Source organism: Carettochelys insculpta, chromosome 19 (genome assembly GCF_033958435.1).
Source record: "Carettochelys insculpta isolate YL-2023 chromosome 19, ASM3395843v1, whole genome shotgun sequence".
Lineage (NCBI taxonomy): Eukaryota > Metazoa > Chordata > Testudines > Carettochelyidae > Carettochelys > Carettochelys insculpta.
The window spans coordinates 6,129,502-6,153,474 of NC_134155.1; the positions used below are offsets into that span (position 1 = coordinate 6,129,502).

Below are 23,973 nucleotides of genomic sequence, written 5' to 3' on the forward strand. Positions count from 1 at the left end.
AGGGAGCAGTGCCCCTGTGGAGGCAGATGGGTGAGTTGTTGTTTGGGGGAGCTCTTGAGGAAGAAAACTTCCCTGAAACTTTTCCTGAGCAGTCTGTGGGGACTGCAGAAAATATGAGTGAGGTGAAGGGGAGTGAACAGGAAAGGTGCTTGTCTGTAAGAGCCAGAGCAGCCCTTTGCCTGGGGAGAAGTTTGTTTCAGCTCCTGATGGCCAGGACCTGCCTGAGTGTGATACCCATCTGATGAAGTGAGTCTGTGCTCACGAAAGCTCATGCTAAAAACTTTTCTGAGTGTCTATAAGGTGCCACAGGACCCTTTGTTGCTACACCACTGGCTGTACTCTGGCAGGGTCCAAAGTAGGCAGGGTAAAAGTTTCTCAGGAATTGGAAGTTGGTCCAAATAAAGTGAAAACTATCACGGAAGGTGAGCAGCCCTGTGAGAACCAAGTAAAACAGCTGCACAGTCAATCTCTGTAGGATGCAGGAGAGTGCCAGCAATTCCCCATCTCCAGATGGTGGAAACACATGTTTTCATAATGGACTACACTTCTGATTCCATGGGGGAAGCAGAAGTTGGAGGTGGAAGGACAAAGGAGCTTTGTGCCTGGTGGGCCAGTAAGGGATGAAAAGGGATTCCTTCATGTGGATTCTGCATCTGGGACTCTCAAAACAACTTTTGGAAACCAAAGAAGAAGGTCTAAAGAAGTGGGTCTGTCCCACGAAAGCTCACCTAATAAACTATTTTGCTAGTCTTTAAAGTGCTACTTGACTGCTTTTTTTTTTTTTTTTTTTTTTAGAAACCAGTTTGGTCTGCAAATTTCCAGACTGGCTGGGAGGAGGCGGTCTCCCTGAGATCATCAGTGGCCCAGCTCTCCTTAGAAGGGAGGGCACACCCAGAGAGATCAGATTTCCACCCCAGGGGGCAAGAGAGAAGATTAGAACTTTGATGGTGCAAAGAAAGGCCTCAGCCATTTAGCCCCAAAATACCAGATTCTCAAGGAGGTTACACAAAGGTTGTGGTCTACCAAAGAGCAACGTAAATGTACAATTGCAATGGGTTTGTTCTGTTACTCACGCTGACTGCTGTAACCAAGGGGTGCTGCTACCCAAAGCTGTAGAATTGTACCATGTACTGAATGTTTGGAAAGAGCCATGTAACATGGTGACATTGATGTATAAGCATGAATTGTATGTTGAAGGAGTTTGTAATTCTAAAATGTCACCGTTGTTCCCTGTAACTAGTCTTGCAACCTCTCACATGAGGAGGAACGTTCCAAACCTATTGTGTGGCATGGAAGGGGAAACTGAGGCACACAACCATTTTGGTGGTCTGGCTAAATGCCAAGGGTGGAAGCATTTGTACCTTCCTTTACTGGACTGTAACTGAATTCCAAACATTGGCCAGAGCAGCTGTATGGAATGGTGGTCAGCCAGGGCAGGGCCCAGACCAGAAAAGAACTGTTTGATCTGTTGGTGCTGCAGCAGCTGTATGGGCTCTTGCCTGCCTGACTTGAGAACGTGGCTGATGGACCGGACACCGAAGCAGGGAGACCAAGCAACCTGAGGGAACTAAAGGGACTTGCCCGGCTGCATCACATGAAAAGGGTCAATACCGAGCTCCTGACTTGGAGTCTCCCCCAGCAGGATTATGACATGGAGGTGGTGCACATGAAGGGGAGCACTGAGGGTACAGCCGATACCCTCTCACAAGGGGAGGCCTCGAAACTTCCCCAGGTCACCGGCTGAGTGACCCCGCTCAGTTCGGTCTGGCAGTGGGGAGAGATGTGATGGAGTGGGGTGTGTGTGTGTGTGAGTGGCTCACAGAGGGTGTGGGTCTCCTGCTGAGGGTAACCTTGACGACCAGGTAACACCTTTGTACTACAGACAAAGGAGGAGGTGGAGCCTGAGGGGTTTGAATTGGAACTGGGAGTTGGGAAGCAGTTAGTGTGGGCTGAGAGAGAGCAAGACCAAGTAGGGGGCAAGGCCCCAGCTCTGGGGGCCCCTCGGGGCCTCCTCTCCCCAACATGGATTTGACTGGCTGTCTCTGCCTGCTGTACTGACTCCTCTGTACAATGCTGTGTCCTGTTGGCTAATAAACCCGCTGTTCTCCTGCTGAGTGAGAGTCACTCCTGCCTGCAGACGGGGTGCAGAGCTTGGGGGATCCCAAGCCCCATCGCATATGTATACGTTGAATTGAAATTAAACATCCAGGTTTTCCTGATGAAAATATTCACTTATTGTGCTTCCTGCCCAAGTTAGCTGCTAACTACTAAAGCACATTTAGGACAGGGAATTAGTCATGTGGCTGTGGGTGCTTGTCCCTGGAAAGGCCCTCTAGTCATACTTTACTGTTCACTCCTTTGGCCTTTTGAAGATTGTCGAGCAAGAGAATTTTTTTCCCCATGAAGCACAAACCATTTTGGACTGAAATTTATACAAACACCTCTGTTATGAGCTGTTTTTATGCCAAAATGCTTCATATTGCTGCTGATGACTTCCTTCTCTGACCATTGGTTTAATTATTACATATTTGTTTCTCCAATTCAGTTGTAGAGGATGGAATGATATCTCATCTCGTTTCTGGAAGCCTAAAGGTGTGAAAAAAATACCTAATAGATTTTTTATATTTTGGTTATTGAAGCTTTAAAACTTATCAGTGACCCTCTCTCCAACAAAGAAATTAAATGTGTAACATATGATCTAGATTAAGAAGTAAAAATACTTATGATAATCTTACAAGGAAAGAACTGTAACCCTCAACACCCACCCGCATCCTCCTCAATAGAAATGTAGTTTACATTTTGAATGTTCCTCTTGCTAACTAGAGAGCAGAAGTGCATAAACTTTTAAATGTTTGAAAATCCTGGCTTGCAAAAAGTGTTTTTAAAAGGTTTGCTCTGGACTGAGGGCAGGCCAGTTTTCAGAGCCTGCTGCCCCAAAGAAGCTAAGAATTGAATAGCACCTTAAATGTGCCACAACAGGCAGTCTGTGTCTTGAACAGTGTAAAGTTTAAAAAGTTTTCTAGATGACTAGTTTCCCATTTTAATTGTATGTATTTGCAAAACAATGTTAATTAGCCGTTCTCTTTCTAAATCCTTCTTGAGCTGGGGAAACTCTAAGCAAATTCCAAACAGAAATTTTAAGAGTAAGAGAGGACAGTCATGTTTGCAAAAGACAGTATATAGTTGCTGGTTTGGATCACTTAAATGCTTCCTTTTTTACATATTAAGGCAATCTGTCTTGAGTAAACATGGAATCATATGATCTCGTACTTTTGAGATGTTTTGTAATAAAGAACTTGTGATTTAACCAATTTAAGGAACGTTCACTTCCAGTGCACACGTGTTAATGTTTCCCTTGGTTAACTAGATGAAGCCAAAGCAAATTTGCACATTGCTATGAAGCAAACAATACCTCCCTGGTTTTTGCATCTCCTTGAGAACATAGTCCCACATTAATTTTTCTTAAAAATAACTGCAGTTATTTTCAAGTTTAACTTCCTATGTAGCAGTAATAGTTATGTTTTGGTGGTGGTGTAGTCATGTAAATTTATTACACGTGGACAATAGAAGACAAACATGGGGATATATATTAATACACTACACAAACAGGGAGTTTTGAAGAGTTTGGCTAATAGTACAGATAATATATTTTTCTTTATAGGATGGACCTCTCTAGTTTGACCCTCTTTGACAATATCTGTAATCTGGCGTGATTTTAGTTAGCTGGATGTCCACTTAGAGTGGGTGTTGCCATGCTTTCCCATTGTACCATAAAGTTTTACAGCCACCAGTTTGGGCTCTGTGTTCTCTGCTGTTGTTTAGCTCTTATGTACACCTAACTGTCTTCTCAGGCTTTGTCTATACTACAACATAAAGTCAACTTTAAGGGAGTTAGGTCAATTTTATAATGTACCTGTCTTTTCTGCAAATATCACTGTCAATTTTAAGGGGTCCTAAGATCGACTTTTCTACTCCAGCTTTTTCACGAGGAGTAATGCCAAAATCGAATTTACAAGGTCAACTTAATGCTAGTGTAGACACAGCGTTATTTAATGTTATTTAATTTGATTTTATTGGTCTCCAGAAGTATCCCACAATGCCTCCAACATGTCTGTTCTGACTGTCGCTTTCACCTCTGCTGCTCTCCAGGTGAGCAGGAAGCAGAAGTCAGCCTGAGCTCTCTGGCTGCCCTCTGCACCATGTGGCTGCCAGGCTCTCCGGCTCAACCTCTCACCATCATGCAGCTGACAGGCTCTCCAGCTGCCCCCACCATCACGCAGCTTCTGGGTTTTCGGTTTGCTCCCCCGCACTATGCGGCTGCCTCCCCACCATGTGGCTCCTGTATCAAAATTAAATGAAGCATTTCAATCATACCAAAAAACAACTTTTCGATGGCTCCAAATTAAAACTTCTCAGATTTTAATTACTGCATTTGACATTTCTCAGGACTGGCCTGCTAGCCTTGTAACTGTGTGTGCCGGGGCAGGCTGTAGCAAAATGGTGCGAAATGCATTTGGCAGATTGTTTTCAATGGGAGTGGGGCGTGAAGGCAGTGCACTCTGGGATGAGAACATCAGATACCCACAACTACTTGTGGCGCATTTTTTCCCCATAACACACTGGCAGAAAAACCCAGAATGCAATGGGTATTCAGGAACTTTGGGATAGGTACCCACAATGCACTGCTGACACAGTCAAATTTAGCAATGGTAATGGGGACACACAATATCAACTTTCTAAACCTGTGTGGACACACACCATCCACTTTATAAAAGCTGTGTCTACACTACACGGTAAAATCCATTTTAAGTCAGTTAGCCTGACTTTTCCCAGTGCCTGTCCTCACTGTAAATTCCATTAGCTTGATTTTATGGACCACTAAAATTGACATAATATTGAAATCCTAAAATCTTAGTAACTTGGCAGGTGTAGCGTTCAGTTTGAATTTAAATTTCCAAATGAAGGGTAATGAGGATATGCCATGTCTTTAAACTGAATTCATTAGCCTGCGCAGATGTCGCATCTGTGCCCCACAGTGGTCCACTCTGGCCTCTTACATCTCCACTGCTCTCAGATGTGGAGGAATTAGGCAACAGGAAGACCATTACAATTTGGCACCTGGAACTCCCTGGCTGTAGGGTCATGAGAGGCTGAAAAAATCTTTTTTTCTTTGCTAGGAGTGCAGCTGTGAGGTCTGTGGTTCTGTGTGTATCCCTGCTAGCTGCCTTTTTTTCTGTGCTGCATGGTGCCAGCTGCTGGCCCTCCCGTACCATGTGTCAGCTAGGCTATGGGTGGGGGTTATGCTTTTCCGGTAGGATGAGAAACTTCTTTTCAGCTATTTACGTGTTGTCCTAACTCCCACATCCCTTCCCCTCCCTACCCCCGGAGGCGCCACGCAGTCTGGAACATTCCTGTGCCCAGCTGCATCACGTAGCTTGATCCCCAAACCAATAAAAGCACGTGCTATGCAAGGTGTCAGGCAGCTTGCACACGGTCAGGGTCACAATTTTCGGGGGCTGGCTGTAGTCGGGGTCTTTTAGTCACCCAGGGAAAATCTCCCTCAGCGGTCACGATATTCAGGGCTGGCTGTAGCCAGGGGTCTTGTAGCTGCCTGGGGGATGTCTCCCTCGGTGGTCATGGTTTTCGGGGCTGGCTGTAGCCAGGAGCCTTGTAGCCACCCTGAGCCATGCACGTTTCAGTGAAGGCACTGTATTAGCTATACAATTTACCAAGCTGTCGAAGTAAGGCTAGCAGGGAATATTCTTGTCCTTAGGGTGGTCTTTTCCAGGTCCAAACCTGGCTGTAGTCTGGTGTCTTTTAGCCTGATGAATCATTCAAGTTTCAGTGTAGCGACCATGTCTACTTAAGCATAAGGGTCTTCTTTGGTAGGAGGCCTCAAATCCAGATTCAGGTTCCTGAAAGGGTCTCCATGGTTGGTCATGATTTTTGTGGCTGCCAAAAGTCTACTGTCTTATCAGCCCCCAGCCATTACTGATGATTCATTCGTGTTTCAGTGTAGCACCCGTGTCTACTTAAACATACTTAACATGGCAGGGGAAGGAGGGGAATGAAATGTGGAAGATGTCGTCTCATAGCCACATCTACTTGCGGGACCAGAATGCCATAGGGCTCAGGGAACTGTGGGATAGGTTCCCACAATACACTGCTGCAGCACTCTGTTTAAGCTACTTGAGTGTGGCAGCAGTAAGCTGACTTTGTAGAGAACACATGGGAAGATGCTCAAAATCGAATGGATAAAACCCAGCATTAAGAAATCCATTTTAATAAAAATGATTTTATTTCGTAGTGTAGACACAGCCAAAATCTAGTGGTATAAAGTTGACTTTAATACATTCGACTTCATTTCCTAATACAGACATAGCCTAGTAAGCAGGGGAAGTGTTGGTAATAATGCTATATGATACTGATCTCCCATGGTTCGGCAAATTCTCTGGTTTGACACTGGGTGCCAGACTAGAGAGGTTCAACCTGTACTATTTAAATTCAACCTGTTCATTTACAAAGCAGTTAGGGTACTTCCCTGCATACAACTGCATGCCTAATATAGACAAAGAAAATTAAAGGGCTTTGTTTTAAAGGAATATAAAAGCATTTGTCATTTGCTAATGGTCCTTAATGGGAAGAGACATCTTCGTGTCTAAGGTTTAGCACTTTTCCAACAAAGGACCCAACTATTGTGCTATTACCTGTCCTACATTTAAACCATTTACATTTAATCCAAGTTCCTGTTTCATTCACCTCTGTTTATCCGTATGGCTAATACTGATTTATTCATTTTTTTAAACTAAGCTGTATTTACCCACAAGGCTGAAATGAGTCATTTGATGTCCTGTGAAAACAAATCATTTTCCAGCAGTGAAAAGGAACCCTATTTTGGTTCTTAAATCTCTTGTGTTATTGACCGCATTTTGTGGACAGATGAAATACTACATAAATTAAGGCCTGTTCGACCTTGAACTGCTGTAGAACTTGAGACAGTGTTTTCCAATAAACTATGGTGCCAGATCTCCTGGCTAACAATTAAACTGTATTACAACTTAGAGAATTATAGTTTGGGTGAGAGAGGAATGCATATGGCTAAACTATGAGAGGGGGAAAATGTAGTTTGTTGGGTAAATTTGGTAACAGTTGAAGCTGAGAGAACTTTGTATAGCTGGTGGTGGTAATAATCCTTCATTGGAAGCCATTGACCCATGCAACTTGTTTGTGACTCTTACTATAATTAGTTTTGTAACTTTTTTCAAGAATTGTCAGTGTAAGTTGAGATTTTTTTTTAAGGCATTCTAATCAGGAACAATAAAATGAAAATCATTATTTTCTTCCCAGGGTGCTGGCACAGCTATTGGAGAGTTGCCTCCTTATTTCATGGCCAGGGCAGCCCGACTGTCTGGTGCTGAACCTGATGATGAAGAGTATCAGGAATTTGAGGAGATGCTGGAACATGCAGAGGCTGCACAAGTAAGAACACTGCAAAATATTAGAATGCATTTAATTATCACAAAACACAGTAGGATTATGATGCAACAGACAATTGTTCCACTGAACTAAATCTGCAAGAAAGCAGTCACTGTGACTTTGTGAGGGGCTGCTCGTGGGTTAGAAATGAACCTGCACTGCTTACAGAGATGTGAAGAAAACCAAACAAGAATTTATAGTCACTTAACACAGGGATGCGTTATTGTAGACACAGAAATTCATGTGAATAATTGCTTTACAAATATAGCAAAAGAAACATTAGAGGGAAGGTGAGGCCCACTAATAAATGATGTAGGCGTCATTAAACCAACTGTGATTATGAAACAGCTGAACTGCCTAACTGTTTGTCTCTTTTAGCGAGATAATTGCCAGCCAACATGTTTTCGCTAGATAGTACTCACCTGCTTTGCCACTGGCCGTTTGTGCTGCCAGCAGCCTGACCGATTCAACAGCCCCAGTAAACATATTCTTTCTGATGTTGAAAAGCAGCCCAGCTGGTTTGAATGTTTTTGTCCTTAGCTTGCTTTTTTTTTTTTAATTCAAGTTCATTGATCTGACTTGCATTTCTTCATGTATCTTAATTAAGAATATAGGACTGTTAATAGCTTTCTGATCAGATCACTAGTCTGTGTGTGTCTTAGTTCAGAAATTATTTACAGTTTCTAAATATACAATTCTGGAGCGAGGGAAAAGTTTTAAAAATGACATGCTGCTGAGTTTCTCCTCTGTATTCTGTCTTTTTTATTCCTGTTTGTCTATTAAACCACAAGATGTAAAAGGTCAAAATAGATTTTTATATGAAAGAATCAAGCTGATGCTATTTACTACACACAGCAAAAGTGTACACTGCTTTCTCTTTGACTAACCCCTTTACTGTCACAAAGAAAGTACTCATTCTTGTCTTCTAAGAAGTATAAGTGTTTGTTATCCTCTTTTGAGAAGTTTTTACAGGCAGGAAAAAGAGAGCATTTGCATATAGCCAAGAATCTATGAAAATTTTCTTCTGTAAACAGCTTTTGGTTTCCTTGGACTTGTCTAGAAACATAAGTAAATTTTAGTTACATTTCCATAAGTACAGTATAGTGAAAGTAAATTCAGATAAATACAGCAAATACAGTATAGGTTTACAGCATTACATTGCTACTCTTGGTAAATAAAATACTCTGCATACATATTTGTTTCTTAATATCTCATCTTGTTCTTCTTTATTGTTATGCATTGCTAGGTATACCTCTCACATATCCAGAATATTTGAAGATCTGGCAACCTCCCTGTCCTTGGGCTGCCAGATATGAAAGAGTTTACTGTAATAGCAAATGAAGAGATCCAACTTTTTTTAAAGGCATATGGCCAGATTCAACTATTTGGACTTCTGCCCCATTGTCAGGTGTTTATTTTACAAGCCAATCCTTGGTCCAGATACCTGTTTAAAAATCTCAGCAAAACATAAAACAAATCAAATACATGAGTCAGGATTGGACTACTATCCATATTTATTTGCTGTGACTCTTCCAGCAAGTTTCTTGAGATTTTTAAAGTTCTAGGTGCAACCAAGATCGATTTTTTTTTTTTCCCCCCCCCCCCACCCCAACCCCCGCAAAATGTGTGGTAAGATTCTTATATATAAATTCCTTGCTAGTAAGCAGCTTGTCAAGATAGACCGAAGATAACATACTGTTACCTACAATGACTGTGTGATTAGTAAATGAAATGGTGTCTGTCACTGAGGAAAAAATGACATCGTACTTATCAACACTTTGATTTCATTTTATTCAGCAATTGAGTTTGAAATGAAGGACATTTTTTAGGGGATGGGTGACCAGATGAAGTTTCTTAAAACGTTTATTTGCATTTTGATTGCTGTAAAACCCTGTCAGAGCCTCATGCTAGAATCTAGTTAAATTGTACCGCTGTTTAAAAAAAAAAAAAAAATTAGTAGTTCCATATTTAAAATTGGACAGTGTTTTACACTCACTAATATGACTTCATTTGTGTTTTTGGCTTTCTGTTGTGTTTTTGCTAGATGTCTGTGAGAGGCATGCATGAATGAACGTCTCTTCCTATGGCCTGGAGGAAACCCTGGCATTGTTCACAAAAGTGAACCTTTGTGGCTATTTGCTCTGCATGATTGCTGCTTGATGCGCAAATTGAAGTCGTCTTATAATTGCTGAATAGCAATGTTTTTATTACCTAAATCAGTTTACCTTACTATCTAATTCTGATCCTCTGTGCCCAAGATTGTAGAGAACATGGCCTTGGGAGGTGTGAAAATAAGTGTGTTATAATAGACACTGCATACCACTAAGCTAGCAAAGACCTCCTACATCAATGTGGGCAACCTGTGGCCCATCAGGTTTCTATGTGTGGCCCTCAAGACACTTGCAAATGTACAGGATTACCAGATTCTGTGGGGTTGTGTTCGTGTCGTTTTTTTTCTGAAGGGTATTGCTGAAGTCACACACGTAAAGTGAGGTCGTGAAGTGCAGGTTCCCTCTGCAACCTATCAAAGTGCTGCTATGGTTCACTTGGTGCACCCTGCAAATTCAAGATGGGCAAGTGCAGTTAGCAAAACTACCCTATCCCAAGAGACCGTCTTGGTTATGACAAAGTTGCAGCTCACTGAGATGGAGAGCCACTCATGCGATCCACTCACCTGCCCCGGTTGCCCTTTACTGGGCTATGTTGACCTCATTGCCCATTCAACTCCGCTACTCCACTGGAACGACAGGAGTAAGGTGATGTCCACCTGAGCTTCATTGACTCAGCTATGTTAGCCATGTAGCTGGAGTAGCGTAACTTAGGTCTACTTACCCTTGTAGTGTAAACGAGGCCTTAGAGATCACCCTCTCCTTTAGTTCTCATGGCTATCTACAAAGTGGAGCCAAATTGCTTGGCATTTTGCATGTTTTGAATTCTTTTATTAAGAAAATTTGTCACAACAGGTGGTGAGAAATACCTTTTGTTTTTGAGAAACAGATGGGGGTACTTGGGATATTATTTGACAGAATGCCACGTTTGTGTGACTGACAGAGAAAATGTTCACTGGGAATTTTGAAAGAGACTAATGAGAAATGAAGTGATTTAAAGTGAGTTATACAGTGTGATAGGTTAGACCAATCGTTCTGTTAAAATTTGCATTGGGGAAGAATATGGTCACCTTTAGTTTAAAGGCTGCATTTGAGTGGGTTTTCTTTTCATAAGATGTCAATCCAAGCGACCTGTCTCCTTGAGTCACTTACTGAGAGAAACCCTGAGCTGGCTCGTGTGTAACTTTCTGTTTTGTATTTTTCCATTAATATATTTAGAAAAAGCCCCTTGTCTTATTGGAACACCACTTCTTCTTTTTTGTCCGTTACAGTTAGTGTAAGTTACCTAAAGAAAGCATCATATCTTCTATTTCTTCATACCTCATTTTTTATTCTGCTTCGTTGTCTTGTTGGCATACTATAATGCTGGGTTGACCAATTAGGATTGCTGTTTCATGGAACGCTCTAGTAAATTCAAAGCACAATTGTCTGTATATTTTAACTAGACTAATTTGGTCTGTGATATGGCATATATTTCCTCTCTATTTTATGAATTTTATTTTTTATAGGATTTTCATAGATTTTTTTTTTTTCCCAATGGCTGTGTCCAGTTAAGCTCCACTATCCGGAAATTTGCTATCAGGGCTCTCTGCTCTAAAGATGAGGAATACCACTCATGAAAATTTGAAAGGAACCTCTCAGTTAAAGGAAGCTGAATCTATTACTCAGTGCTAGAGCAGTGCAGGGGTAATAATAGCACAGTGAAAATGTAACTTTATGCAGTGTCCTTATAGACATTTTGTCTCTGTTTTTGCTATATGATACTTACTGATCATATTTTCTGATGTCTAAATATTTGTGTGTTATACTGTGGAACTTAAAAGCTAATAGAAGTGTGTGGTGAAAACAAAGCTTTGTGCAACTTAATACAACTATGAAAGGATTGAATGCGTGGGTCCTTGCTTTATCATGCTGCTCTCTGCTAAGAGGAGACAGCAACAAAAGAGGGCCTGGTAATTATTTTCATCTTCCTTGTAGATCTGATCGTTAGTGACTTTGCATGTTTGGATTCATATTTAAGTGGCATATTCTTTAAGGACTAATGATTTACACTTTGAATACTTGGGCTTTGCTTCTGTGCACTGCTACATGAGCCAAGTTTCCTTTGAAAAATATTTTCTAGTTGCCTGTGTTACTATCAGTAACTTCTGTTTGTTTACTTTCCAAATTATGTTCTGGCTTCTTGTAAAGAATACAAACTTGAGAAAGGGTTAATACCACACAAACCCTGAGATAAAACAGGACTTGTAAATAATTGAGTGCCATCTGTGCACTGAGCATCTGCCATTCCTAGGACCGGTTTTTGCCTCACTGAACCTTTACTGGTTGTGGTTTGTCTGGCCATCACATGACTTCTCCGAAAATTCCCCCTCCCCTCCATTTCCAGTAAACTGTTTGAACAGGAGTGACTCAGAGTGAAACCAGCTTCCCTGTAACCACAGGGCCTGTTAAAGAATTTGTCAACGTGGACTCTAGAGGGTTTGTATAAAACTTAGCTGTAACAGCTTTGGTTTGTATTGCGTCAGGGGTTCCATCGAACAGCTTCCCACTTGGAGAGTAGGTTGATTGTCGGCAACGAGTTAAACTAATGAACTTGGCGATATTGGCCAGCAGACGTGTGTTAAACCCATCTTCCTTGCATTTCTTAAAGGCCTTGTTCCTGGAGCTGGATTGCTTTTCCACACCTTAATGTGGTGTAAAATTTCTCCTTTCAGAAATAAGAGTGCAAAGTACCCTGTCGCCCCCAATCGTGATTGGTTTGAGAATGGGAGCAGTGTGTGTTCTGACAGGGCACTCTTACTTCACTCACATGGCATGAATAAGCAGAAATGTTACTTAATTACCAAAGTAGAGCTGGTCTGTGGTTAAACTAAATATTGATCTGTTTCTTGATAAAATAAAAAATGTTAACCGTCATGTTCAGACCGAATTTCTCTGAAGGGCTTTCTTGGTTGCCAGCTTGCTGAATCAAAAGGTTATCTTTTTTTTTTTTTAACAAGAAAACATAGTGCTTAAAATAGTGCATGGAGAACTGTAAAGAAAATGTAAATGCCATAATTGCAGTACAGTGGAAATTTTGACATTTTTCCTTCACCGGAAAGTATTTGTTTGAACCCAATTCCAAAGGCCATTCTTCATCTTTCTTTTGGTTTTCCAGTTGCCCCCTTCCCTCATCAGCTTCCTCTCTTTATTAATTGTACTGTAGAAGAAAGAGATTGTCAGTGTTTGGTCTAGGCTGCCTAATGGGTGGCCACCAGGAGGCTTGTCTGCACATTATGCATTCCTGAAGTTTGAGGCATGCATTTGTTAATACTTGCATGGGAGTTCTTTTTTTTAACCCTTTCACTGTGGGCCAGTTTTAAAAATATCAGTTTAAACTGATCTAACTGTGGTGAAGCATCCCCTTAAAAATGGAAACTTTGTTATATATGGGACTTTATCATGAACTAGGAGTGAAATTTGAAAGATCCTGCTAAATAGCATTAGCAACTTTGAGATGAATGATAGATTTTTCTGGGCTTTGTAAACTATCAGTGAAAACCACATTGGAGAAGACTTTCCAAGAAAAGGAGACAATGAAGGGTTAAGGTAGTCAGACTGTTGACAGTAGGAGCTATGAGTAATAATGTAAGCTTTTTTTCTTGCTAGATTTCTTTGGTTTATAGGCAATAAATACAGCAACCTTGTGCCTGCATTGTTCTATTCGTTGGCACACCTGTTTACCGATAAGGGGGGAGGGGGAAAGGGAAAAAAGAAAAACAGAAGCATTAGGTTACCTTTGTTTAAACTAATTTACAGATGCGTTTGAAATGCCTTTCCAAAAGTTGGTAGAAGCTCTATGCGCTAAAATTTTTTTACAAGCATCTACATTTTTAAAGTCTGGAATATGCAAAAGAGTAACATCCTCATACAAAGTTACAAAGTCAGAAATCTTCATCCCCTAGAAGTGGCTTGGCCCAGTGTCTGCATCAAAAGCAGAAATTAGCCCAGCTGTAAATCTCATATTATTTTGCAATAAGAGCCCATTATGCCAAGAAGAGTACAACGTGACTTCCTGATCCTGCTCTAGCTGCTATTGTATAGCCATTGTGAATGAGCAGCTAGAACGCCCATCTGGGATGTTCATGGGGAATTCATGTTGTTGTCCATTTCTATTCAGGATACATATCTAAGGGCATGATTTGTCCTTTATACTTGATGTATAGCACTGCAATCTTGGATGAGATTAATTCTACTTATGTTCTCTGCAGAATAATCCGTGACTTCTACGTAAATCTCTGAATCTTAGTTTCCATTTTCTAGGAACTGGGATCCAGTCAGAAAATTGCAATCATATCTGTTCCTCTTAAATTCTGATGTAAAAGCTGTGCTTTCTCCCTTACCCAGGATTTTCTTAGCTCATTTATTTCATTCTTTACCTTATATTCCTTTAGCATTCCCTTTTCATTTCAGTCAGGTTCATCCTAAACATTTAGTTATCACTCCATATGTGGATTGTATACGAATTTTTGGCCTTACATAACTCGAAAGAGACAAGTCACAGGAAAAACATTCTCTACCTCGGAAAAAAGATCTTCTAAAAGATGGTATGGATTATAAAAACTACGAATGAATGACAAGGGGTGGATCACTTGAAGAGTGATTTATTCTGTTATTCTGGGACACCTGACATTGGCCACAGTCGGAAGACAGGATACTAGGCTGGATGGATCTTTGGTCTGACCCACTATGGCCATTCTTACATTAAGCAAGTTCATTTTTTCCACTTTCTCTGCTAGGGTCTGAGCATCCGAATGTTTTGTGTCTAGGACAGAGATTAAAAAGGGATGCTGGCAGTACCACCTTCATCCACCCACTTCCTCTCACTGGAATTTGCAGTAAATAACAGAGGTTAATTCTTGTGTCGCCTAGTAAATGGCTCAGCTTTTTCTTGTTCCATACCCAGTTGAAATCCCTACCATTGTAGGAGAGTAGTATACAGATGACTTCTCTTTAAGTCACCTGGCAGCCATGGCGGCTTCCCATAAACAATAAGTAGCAAGATAGTCTGAGCTCTGTATATCATCTGCCCATCTGGGGGATCTGCTGCATGGAGGGAGGCATGTCAGTTAAGTAATAGGTTGTTTGCCTGTTTTTAACTATTTGTGTCTGTGTTGCTTATGTTTTGTTTTGGGTTTTTGCTGTTCTCCCCCGCCCCAATTTCAAGTTCCTTGTGAAAGGACTAATATATAATAAAATAAAATCCTGTTTGTTTTTTTAACATGGATTTGTCTGGGGACGAAATAGCGTTGTGCTACGCTCATCCGGTTATCCAAAATTACTTCCTTCCTTATTGTGGGCATTCGGGGTAGGTAATCAATCTTACTGCATTCCACGCACAAAAAGAGCCTTTGTTATGATAACTAGATCTTAGTCAAATCCTGTTTTTTTTTTTTTTTTTTTCTCTTCTCCAAGTGTGGGTAGGGCAAGACCTTTAGGATGTTCTACAGCTGCTAGCTACAGCAGCATGTTAGATGAGCTGCCTGTGGCCAAGGGAATCTGATTGGAGACTTGGTATGGGTGAACCCTTAATTTGCTGCTGTATAATAGTTTATGAACAGCCACCAACTTGTCAAAAGTAGTATCAATAGACCATATTGATGTTAGTTCATTCAAGAAGGGGACAAAACGAGGCTTAGGGCTCACTCTCTAATGTGAGGAAATGAATCTGGCAGGTTTTTTTTTTATGCTTATCCATTCTTCAGTAGTAGAGTGGTGGCAACTAACTTAACACTGGTGTCTGACTCCGCCTTGTCCTGAACAGTGGCCTAGGTGCTTTCACTGCAAATCGATAAATACAGTAGGGTCTCAACATTTGTGGGGGTTCTGTATTTGGAACCCTCGCAAATGTTGAGTTTTTCCCAAATATGGGGGGCCGGGGAGAAAGCGGCAGCTGCCGGCGCTCTTGCCCGGGCCCTGGGGGAAGCGGTGGCTGCCGGTGCTCCTGCCTGGGGCTCTGGGGGAAGTGGCGGTTGCCAGCAGTTGTGAATAATTGAATTAATGAACATTAAGTTTGCGAATCATGAGACTTTACTGTATAGGAAAAAATGCTTAGTTGTCTTCCATGAAGCAAACTGTGGGATCCACACACTGCCAGGTCTCTCACAAGAAGTGAATCTCTGGAATAACTGGGTATAGAACCTTTAATGCCTTGATGAGCGAAGCATGTAATGCCTGCATAGCACTTTGAAAATGTAAATGTGGGTCAGTAGTGTATTGCTCCTGCACCAGTCTGAGATTGGGAGCACACTGGAGCCTGGGGATGTGGTAAAACACGATAGTGCAGTAGAGGACAGATCTGATAAGACTCTAAATGACACACTCCTTCCTCTTTCCTTAAACTGTTTCCCTTAATTGTGTCTCATTCTTTGCATAATTTCTTTCTGGTTAAAATGACCAGTAGAACTCTTTTAAATTCACATGTATGAGAGCTTCAGCTCTCACCAGAGAGAAGTGCCAGAGCTCGGTTTGTGAGATTTCCCACTCACTTTGAGCTCTGACCTAAACACATTCAATCCCGTGGATCACTGCCATAGAAGTAGTGCTGGATTGCTGTTTATCTTGAGGCTTGTAAGGCAGGCTTTGGAAATTATTACAATTTTGGTGTTCTCAGAATTTGTTCCAGCTGTTCACGAGTCCATTTGCTAGTCCTTATCCCAAGATCCTTGCTGGTTTGGGGGAATTATTTCAAGCTTTTCCTACTATATGATAGTTGGACAGAGTAATGAAGAAACTTAGCTTTTTTTACTAATTCCAAAGAGTCCGATTAAAGCAGAACTCTTCATTCTCTTGCTACTGTGCTTTAGCATTTAGTAGTTAATTGTGTAGGGTACATTTAATCAATCTGCAGATTTTTAGTTAGAGCTCTTACTTTTCACACAAGTTAATTCTACTGTGCACAAGAGACCTATTTCAGCTCAAATGAAAGTTAAAATATATGGTCGTGCCCATTGCAAGGAAAACCTCTTTTTCATTATGTTCTGGCCTTTCTACTTAGGTACCTATCTGTGTAGTTATATATGGCCTTTGTCACTGTGGTGCCTGAGAGCCTGCCTTGCAATTGCATTACTTTCCCTGAATGGTCACCCTCTTAGAAAATATTCTCAGTAAATTGTATGAAATCTTTTAAGCATTTGTATGAATCCCTGTTTCCATGACTAAATCAGGCCTTTTCTTATAGCTTACAGTCAGGTGTGATAGTGTGCTACTGACTTGTCATAACTCCCTGTTATAGGTAGGCCAATTTCAGTGGACAGGGAGGAATTATTAACTCATTGGAATAAGATGTTCCTAAATGCAAGGGCATTCTAAAAGCTGGCTATTGGTTCATATAATACAGCATACAAAAGCCAAGAAAGTAAAACAGAGGCTACTGTGTCTCCTGATTAGTACACCATAATCTAGACCTAAAATGCTGAAAGTGTTCCCTGTTCTTGTCTGCAAAGTGATGAACTCAGAAAGGCAGCCAGTAGTGCAATTCCCTATAAACAACTCTAAAGAAAAGAGATTAGCATGCAAATGCCCACAAGAACATCAGATGTCAGAGAACACAGAGCACAATATTGGGAATTTATAAGAATAAAGGGAGGGGCTATGTAAACCCAAGTCTGATATTACAGTTCTGCAGCAGGCAAGATTCTCACTGCCTTCAATGGAAAGATTCTTCAATACATAGTGGTAAAATCCCATTTAGCTACGGAAATAGAAGATCATCAGCAGAGTATATCAGGGTACAGACTGCCTGCCCCTGTACTGCACACACTGAAGACTATATGACTACTCATTCTGTGGCCAGATTGGACACGTAATGCATCTGATGAAGAGAGCTCATGGTTTCCAGACCCCACGGATAGCGGCTCAAGGCCAGAGGTGCTAAACTGAATTAACAGATGGTGAGATTTATTAAGCGGGGCGAAAAAATTAACCCAGCAAATAAGAACCTTGTGGAGGGTGGGTGGTCGTCTCCCAACTGCTTGTCTCAGTCCTCCATGTGAGGAAGCCAGTCTCCCAGTGAGCGAGAGATAAAATGGAATGGAAGGTCAAACTTTGTCTGGGACCCTGCCTCACACTCCAAGGTGTTAAGTTCAGAATATTGTTGTGAGATGCACAGGCCCTGGTGAATGAACGCCCTTTGATTAGAAATATCAACCTCTTCCGTTGCCAGACATTCTAGTCTGTATAGTAGCATCTTGAACTCGGTGTACAGAAATGGATCTTTTTGTTTTGTCTATGTGGCTGTTTTTATTTTGGTTCTTTAGTATAATTACTCTTACTTTTCTAGTACTTACCTCTGTGATCTCAACCTGTTCTCTTCTCTAGGTACTTAAACTGTCTTCACCTTAGTGTCTGAGAGTCTCTTGTTCAGCCAGGATTGCTATTGTCTCCATCACTGTATCTGAGTATTAAAGCATCCCTAGCAGGTGTCTTTGTCCAACTTCAATGCTTTTTGCATCTGTCAGCTTTCCCTTAGCTCAGGGATGGGCAATCATTTTTGATGTGGGGAGCACTCAAAGAGTTTGGTAAATGCCCAAGGACCACTGTCTTCCACAGTGTTAATGGAGGAGGTACATGATCCAGGGTGGAGGTTGGGTACAGAAGGGAGCTAGGGGTAAGTGATTGAGTGCCGAAAGAGGTGTGGGGTCTGGGAGCAAGTTTGGGTGAAGGAGGCCGTTGTGACCTGGGGCAGGGGACTGGTGTGTACAAGGGGAAGCAGGAGTTGGGCTGTGACCTATGACAGGAAGGGGTTGTGGCCTGGAACAGAGGATTGGGGTGCAGGTTCTGTGATGGGGAGTATTGGTTGCAGGAGGAGGGTCAGAGGGTTTTGGGTTATGTGGGGTATCAGAGCAGGAGTGGTGGGGGCAGCGGCTTGCAGGGGAGGGGAGGGAGGGCCTGGGGTGCCAGAGGCAGGCTCTGGCCTGGAGACTTACCCAGGCAACTCCTGGACAGCAGTCCAGCAGGTTTCTCAGGCAGGAGCCCTGCCTCCCCAGCCATGGCAGGCACCATGGACATCTGTGAATTAGCTGTGAGCCTGACGGGCTGGGGGAAGGTGCTTTCTGCACTGCCATTGCTTCAGACAGGCAGTTCCCATTGGCCAGAAACCAGCCAGTGGGATTGGGCTGAGGGCAGGGGCAGTGTGTGAAGCCTCTTTTCCCTCCCTGGGGCTGGCAATTTTTGAAAGACAAACAGATCCTTGAGGTCACTTTTGAGGGGTGTGCATGGGGAGGAGGACAAGCAGAGAACATGCCTGAGGCTCCTGGATGTGGCCCACGGCTCATATTTTGCCCAGCCCTGCCTTAGCTTGTAGTTTAAATAATCCTCCAAAGCCTTGTTAATTTTCTGGTTCCATGTCTGCTAAATGGATCCCATTCCTCTTGCCCAGGTTCCCACTTTCTATAAATAATTTCTTTGTGGTAAATAAGTGTAAGCCTCTTCTCTTTTCACCATCTTCTCTCCCAAATTCTGAAGGTTCCCTCATCTTGTTGGCCCATTGCGTAGAAATGAAAATGTTTCCGAGAAACCTACAACACAGGACCTAGAGAAAATGTTCCTTCCTAGTAATTTAAATGCAGCTTCCAGCATCATTGTCCTGTTCCTTACTGCATCGATACCACTGTGTAAAACATGGGTGTCCAACCTTTTGGCTTGCCTGGGCCGCATTGAGTGAAGAGGAATTGTCTTGGGCCGCATATAAAATATATAATATAGTTAATGTATATAAATCACATAATAATGTTAAAAGTTTACAATCTTGTGGGGCCATATTACTAGCTGTCCAGGGCCGCGGGTTGGACATGCCTGGTGTAAAAGGTCCGGAATCCCCCGCCACAGCACTTACCAGAATTTTTTTAGGTGGGTTATGAACTCTGCCACCTTCACACCTGACAGGTGAGTTACAAGCTGCTGTTGTGGTCATCTGATTACCTGTTGCTGCTATTTCTAATCAAAGGTCATTCATTCACCAGGGCCTGTGCATCTCACAACAATATTCTGAACTTAACACCTTGGAGTGTGAGGCAGAACCAGCTGCCTCTACCTCTGTTAGAAGCAGGGTTCCAGATAAAGTTTGACCTTCCATTCCATTTTATCTCTCGCTCACTGGGAGACTGGCTTTCTCACTTGGAGGACTGAGACAAACAGTTGGGAGATGACCACCCACCCTCCACAAGGTGCTCATTTGCTGGGTTAATTTTTTCCCCCTTAATAAATCTCACCATCTGTTACTTCAGTTTAGCACCTCTGGTCTTGAGCTGCTACCCATGGGGTCTGGAAACCATGCGCTCTCTACATCAGGTGCATTACGTGTCCAATCTGGCCACAGAATGAGTAGTCATATAGTCTTCAGTGTGTGCAGTACAGGGGCAGGCAGTCTGTACCCTGATATACTCTGCTGATGATCTTCTATTTCTATAGCTAACCAGTGTTTTCGGTTTATCACTATGTACTGAAGAATCTTTCCATTGAAGGCAGTGAGAATCTTGCCTGCTGCAGAACTGTAGTATCAGACTTGGGTTTACATAGCCCCTCCCTTTATTCTTATAAATTCCCAATATTGCGCTCTGTGTTCTCTGACATCTGATGTTCTTGTGAGCATTTGCATGCTAATCTCTTTTCTTTAGAGTTGTTTATAGGGAATTGCATTTTGTAATGTGCACTACCGGCTGCCTTTCTGAGTTCATCACTTTGCAGACAAAAACAGGGATCGCTTTGAGCATTTTAGGTCTAGATTATGGTGTATTAATCAGGAGACATGGTAGCCTCTGTTTTACTTTCTTGGCTTATGTATGCCGTATTATATGAACCAATAGCCAGCTTTTAGAATGCCCTTGCATTTAGGAACATCTTATTCCGATGAGTTAATAATTCCTCCCTCTCCACTGAAATTCAAGAATTGACTGCCTAACCACACATGGTCTGTATTCCATAAATTCTGTTTGATTCCATTGTGTTAGGATAGGAAGCCAGAAGAAACAAAATATTGTGAGGCTCATTTTTAACATACCTCGGATGTTTAAACGAAAAAGGAGCTCTGTCTTTGTTGGCAGCACTTAAAACATCAAGAATTTGTAATTTCAATAATCCATAACAGTAATGTCATATCTTGTCTCATTAGGAAGAACATACTCCTTTAGATGATTTTTATGTTCTCACACAATTTAAATTTAATTTTAAACTTCTAGCAAGTAACGAACATTACAGCCCAATTAGAAATAAAACCTTGCAGGTCTATGCACTCCTGCATAGAACTGCCTTTTATGTGAGTTAGACACTCATATTGCGAGGTGAGTCAACTAGGTCAACTTTTGAGGTAGGTCCTGACTATGCATAGGTCTTTACAGGGAGATGGAGATGCCAACTTTTCTGATCTTACAAGATGCTGGGTACCTTCCACAGTTACTGAATTCAGACCCCAAATTTCTCCTGTTTTAATATCAGCTGTTAAACTTCCACAACATTCCCAGCTTTTGTAGTTCAAAAAAACAAAGTCTGCTCTTCATAAAATACCCTGAAATGTTTTTGTTTAACCTGTTAAAACCCTCTTTTTCTCAGCAAGCGGTGTCCAGCTGTGTGGTTGCTTTGGTGGAAGTCAGTGATGGAAGGCGTGACCCAATCTTTCATTCTGGGTCCTGTCACCAAAGTCAACTAATGACTTGAGGCACGTTGGCCAAAATCTTAAGTGCAGGTGATAGGTGAGTGGAAAAACCCATTAGGTGGCGCTCCAGGAGGAGGTCCCAAGTATAATTAGGCCTAGTCCATTCAAACCTTTATAAACCAGAAATGCTAATTGAGACCAAATTGCTCACACAATAGTTCTCTTTGGCCTTAAAATTGCTGAATGAATCTACACATGAACCTAGAAACTAATCCACACACAAACCCTTTAAAATTCTATTTAAAATATGTATCTCTTCATAATTTGGCATTTTGTGCATTGTAAGAAGGCTCAATTACCCTCACAAATTGAAAGGAAATACCTGTATAGTTTTCAATGTGGTGACACTTCTTAATGCTTATGCCCCTGGATATCACAATGATGAATGTATTAGGGGTTATCTACAAGATGCAGCAACGCAAATGAATGTGTTGCACGTTAATTGGTCTATGGAAACACTTCACTTTGGAAGTCACTCCTCTATATTGCACATGATAGCACCATGCTTAGAAATGCTTACGTGGGCTGGTTGATGCACTTGTCAGTCCTGGGGGAATTCTGCAGTTTGCTATGGCACCTAATGTAACTATTGCAGAATTCCCTCAGGACTAACTTGTGCTAGGTCAGAATGAAAGTGCACGCTATTTCCAGTACAGCGCTATTTCCAGATCTGAAGAAGTGGGTCTGCCCCACAAAAGCTCAATACCTGATAAATTACTTTTTACAGTGCGACATGACTGCTTTTTTGTTTTAAGATACAGGCTAACACTGACTCTGTTACTGGTAGCACCATAGCAGCAGTTTTTCTGCTGGACTCAAGTGGACAGCAAGTAGTGTGTAAATTTGTGTAGGGGAGGCATATTCACTTTATCACGATACTTTGTACAACTCACTGCAACTTTCAATATGTTGGAAGAGCGAATTCTCTGGAGTGTTACACGAGTTCCATAGGCCCAGTGTGTAGTCCCTTAAGGGACTGTGCTTATTCCCATGAATAGTCTCATTGACACTTTAGGGACTGCTTATGTAAGGATTACCAGCTGCAGCCCCATATTGTTATTGCTTAGAGGTCGTTTAGCTAGATGAGTCTGGCTCTCTCTTAAAGGTTAAGGAAAATATAGAGTTGCCTGAATTTTGTCCATTTCACAATCTGAAACCCAAACCAATCTGTCCTTTAAGATTCAGCAATTACTGTTTTGTGTGTACAGTAAATCCTCGATTTAATGGATTACTGGAAGGGGTGTCCATTAATGCTGACAGTCTATTCTATCTGAATGGTTACTCTGTATGATGATGCGTTGACCTTCCCAGCCCATCACTTGCTCCTGTTCTCTGCTTCCCCTTCCTTTCCCCATCCTGCCCCATTCTTCCCCTCACACCTCCATCTCCCTCCCTCTATTACCAGGAGAGGAGCTGAATGCTGGCCTGGCTCCTTTCACCTCCTGCGGTTCTCAATGCTGTAGCTCCTGCAGCCTCGGCTCCAAGCTGTCTGCATGAGGGTAGAGCATGGCTGCTCACAGCCTGCCAGTGGGCAGCAGCCTCCAACACCATGGCTGCTGCTCAGCACCATTGCAGACAGTGGCAGCTGGGCACTGACATGCTCCACGCACACGGTCCTGTGGGAGGAGAGCTCCTACAACCCACCGCAGCCACCCGCTCCTCTGGCCCCGGTGGCCCTTCTAGCCGCGGCGGCTTTTGTGAGTCTCCAGCATTTATTTGGGGGTGGGGGTGGTAGGGAGGCTGACAGACAGGGTTCATTATTTCCGAAGTCCGTTATATCAGAGTCCATTAAATTGAGGGTTTACTGCATATTTGTATGTACAAAATGTGAATCAATATCAGGAAAGGATCGATGCTGCAAGAACTGCATTTACTTAGCTAATACGTTGCAAAGAGTATTTGAAAATCCAGTATAATTTTGTCCTTGTAAAAGCAAGGAAATGCTCTCCTTCTAAAATGAAGGAAAGAAGAAAGGAAATGTGACTACAAATTTTATAAAAATGGAAACAAAACAGGCCATGAGAATGATCCAAGGCCTTGAAAATGGAGCACAGAATTTGTGCACTGTCTGATGGACAGTGGGTTTTCTTATTGGCAAATGGTCTATGTTAAGATATATACAAAACAGTGCAGTAGGACTGAGCCGGATCCTCTTGGTAAGGCTTGCAGAGAAGCAAAAGATTTTTTTTTTTTTTTAAATTTCCTCTTGATTTGGTTTGTCTGCAACAGTAATAACAACTAATCAGCATTACTGTTATAACAAAATGTTAGCATCAAGAAATTGCACTAAGGGTGTCACTTTTTCACAAAAGACAGATTTGAAGCAAACATTTTCAAGCCGCCAACTGAGACCTGTGATTAAGTATTTCAACACTGACTATTTTTTGATGATGCTTATTTCCAGTCTTGTTTTTGTGATCTGATGATTAACCCAGTGAAGTAATATATAATCATTTAACCTTCCCTGGCCTGTATTGCAGTAGTCACAGGAAATCCATTCCCAAACCAAAAACAAATCTTCTTTGATAGCAACATAGTGAGTAAAAAAAATACTGTAATGTTAGGGTGAATGAATCATAGTAGCGGAGAGGGAGAGGAGAAGAAAGTCTAGATTCTTTAATTTGGGGGATTATGGTTTGCCTGTAAGTAGCTGAACTTTATGTATTCCTTTGTTTTAAAATAAGAAATAGATTAATTACA

At 41.9% G+C, this 23,973-nt stretch overlaps 1 protein-coding gene across 4 annotated transcripts in view; it reads left to right on the plus strand.

Annotated features, from left to right (window-relative positions):
- VMP1 (vacuole membrane protein 1) overlaps nt 1-23,973 on the plus strand; it is a 101,838-nt gene that overhangs the window by 45,905 nt on the left and 31,960 nt on the right. For 3 of the 4 annotated variants that reach the window (XM_075013504.1, XM_075013505.1, XM_075013506.1), the window contains one exon: nt 7,348-7,479. In XM_075013504.1, coding sequence (XP_074869605.1) covers nt 7,348-7,479 — 132 coding nt within the window. Of the gene's footprint in view, nt 1-2,558; nt 2,593-7,347; nt 7,480-23,973 lie in introns of those variants that run through there. The other variant, XM_075013507.1, reaches the window with a different exon arrangement.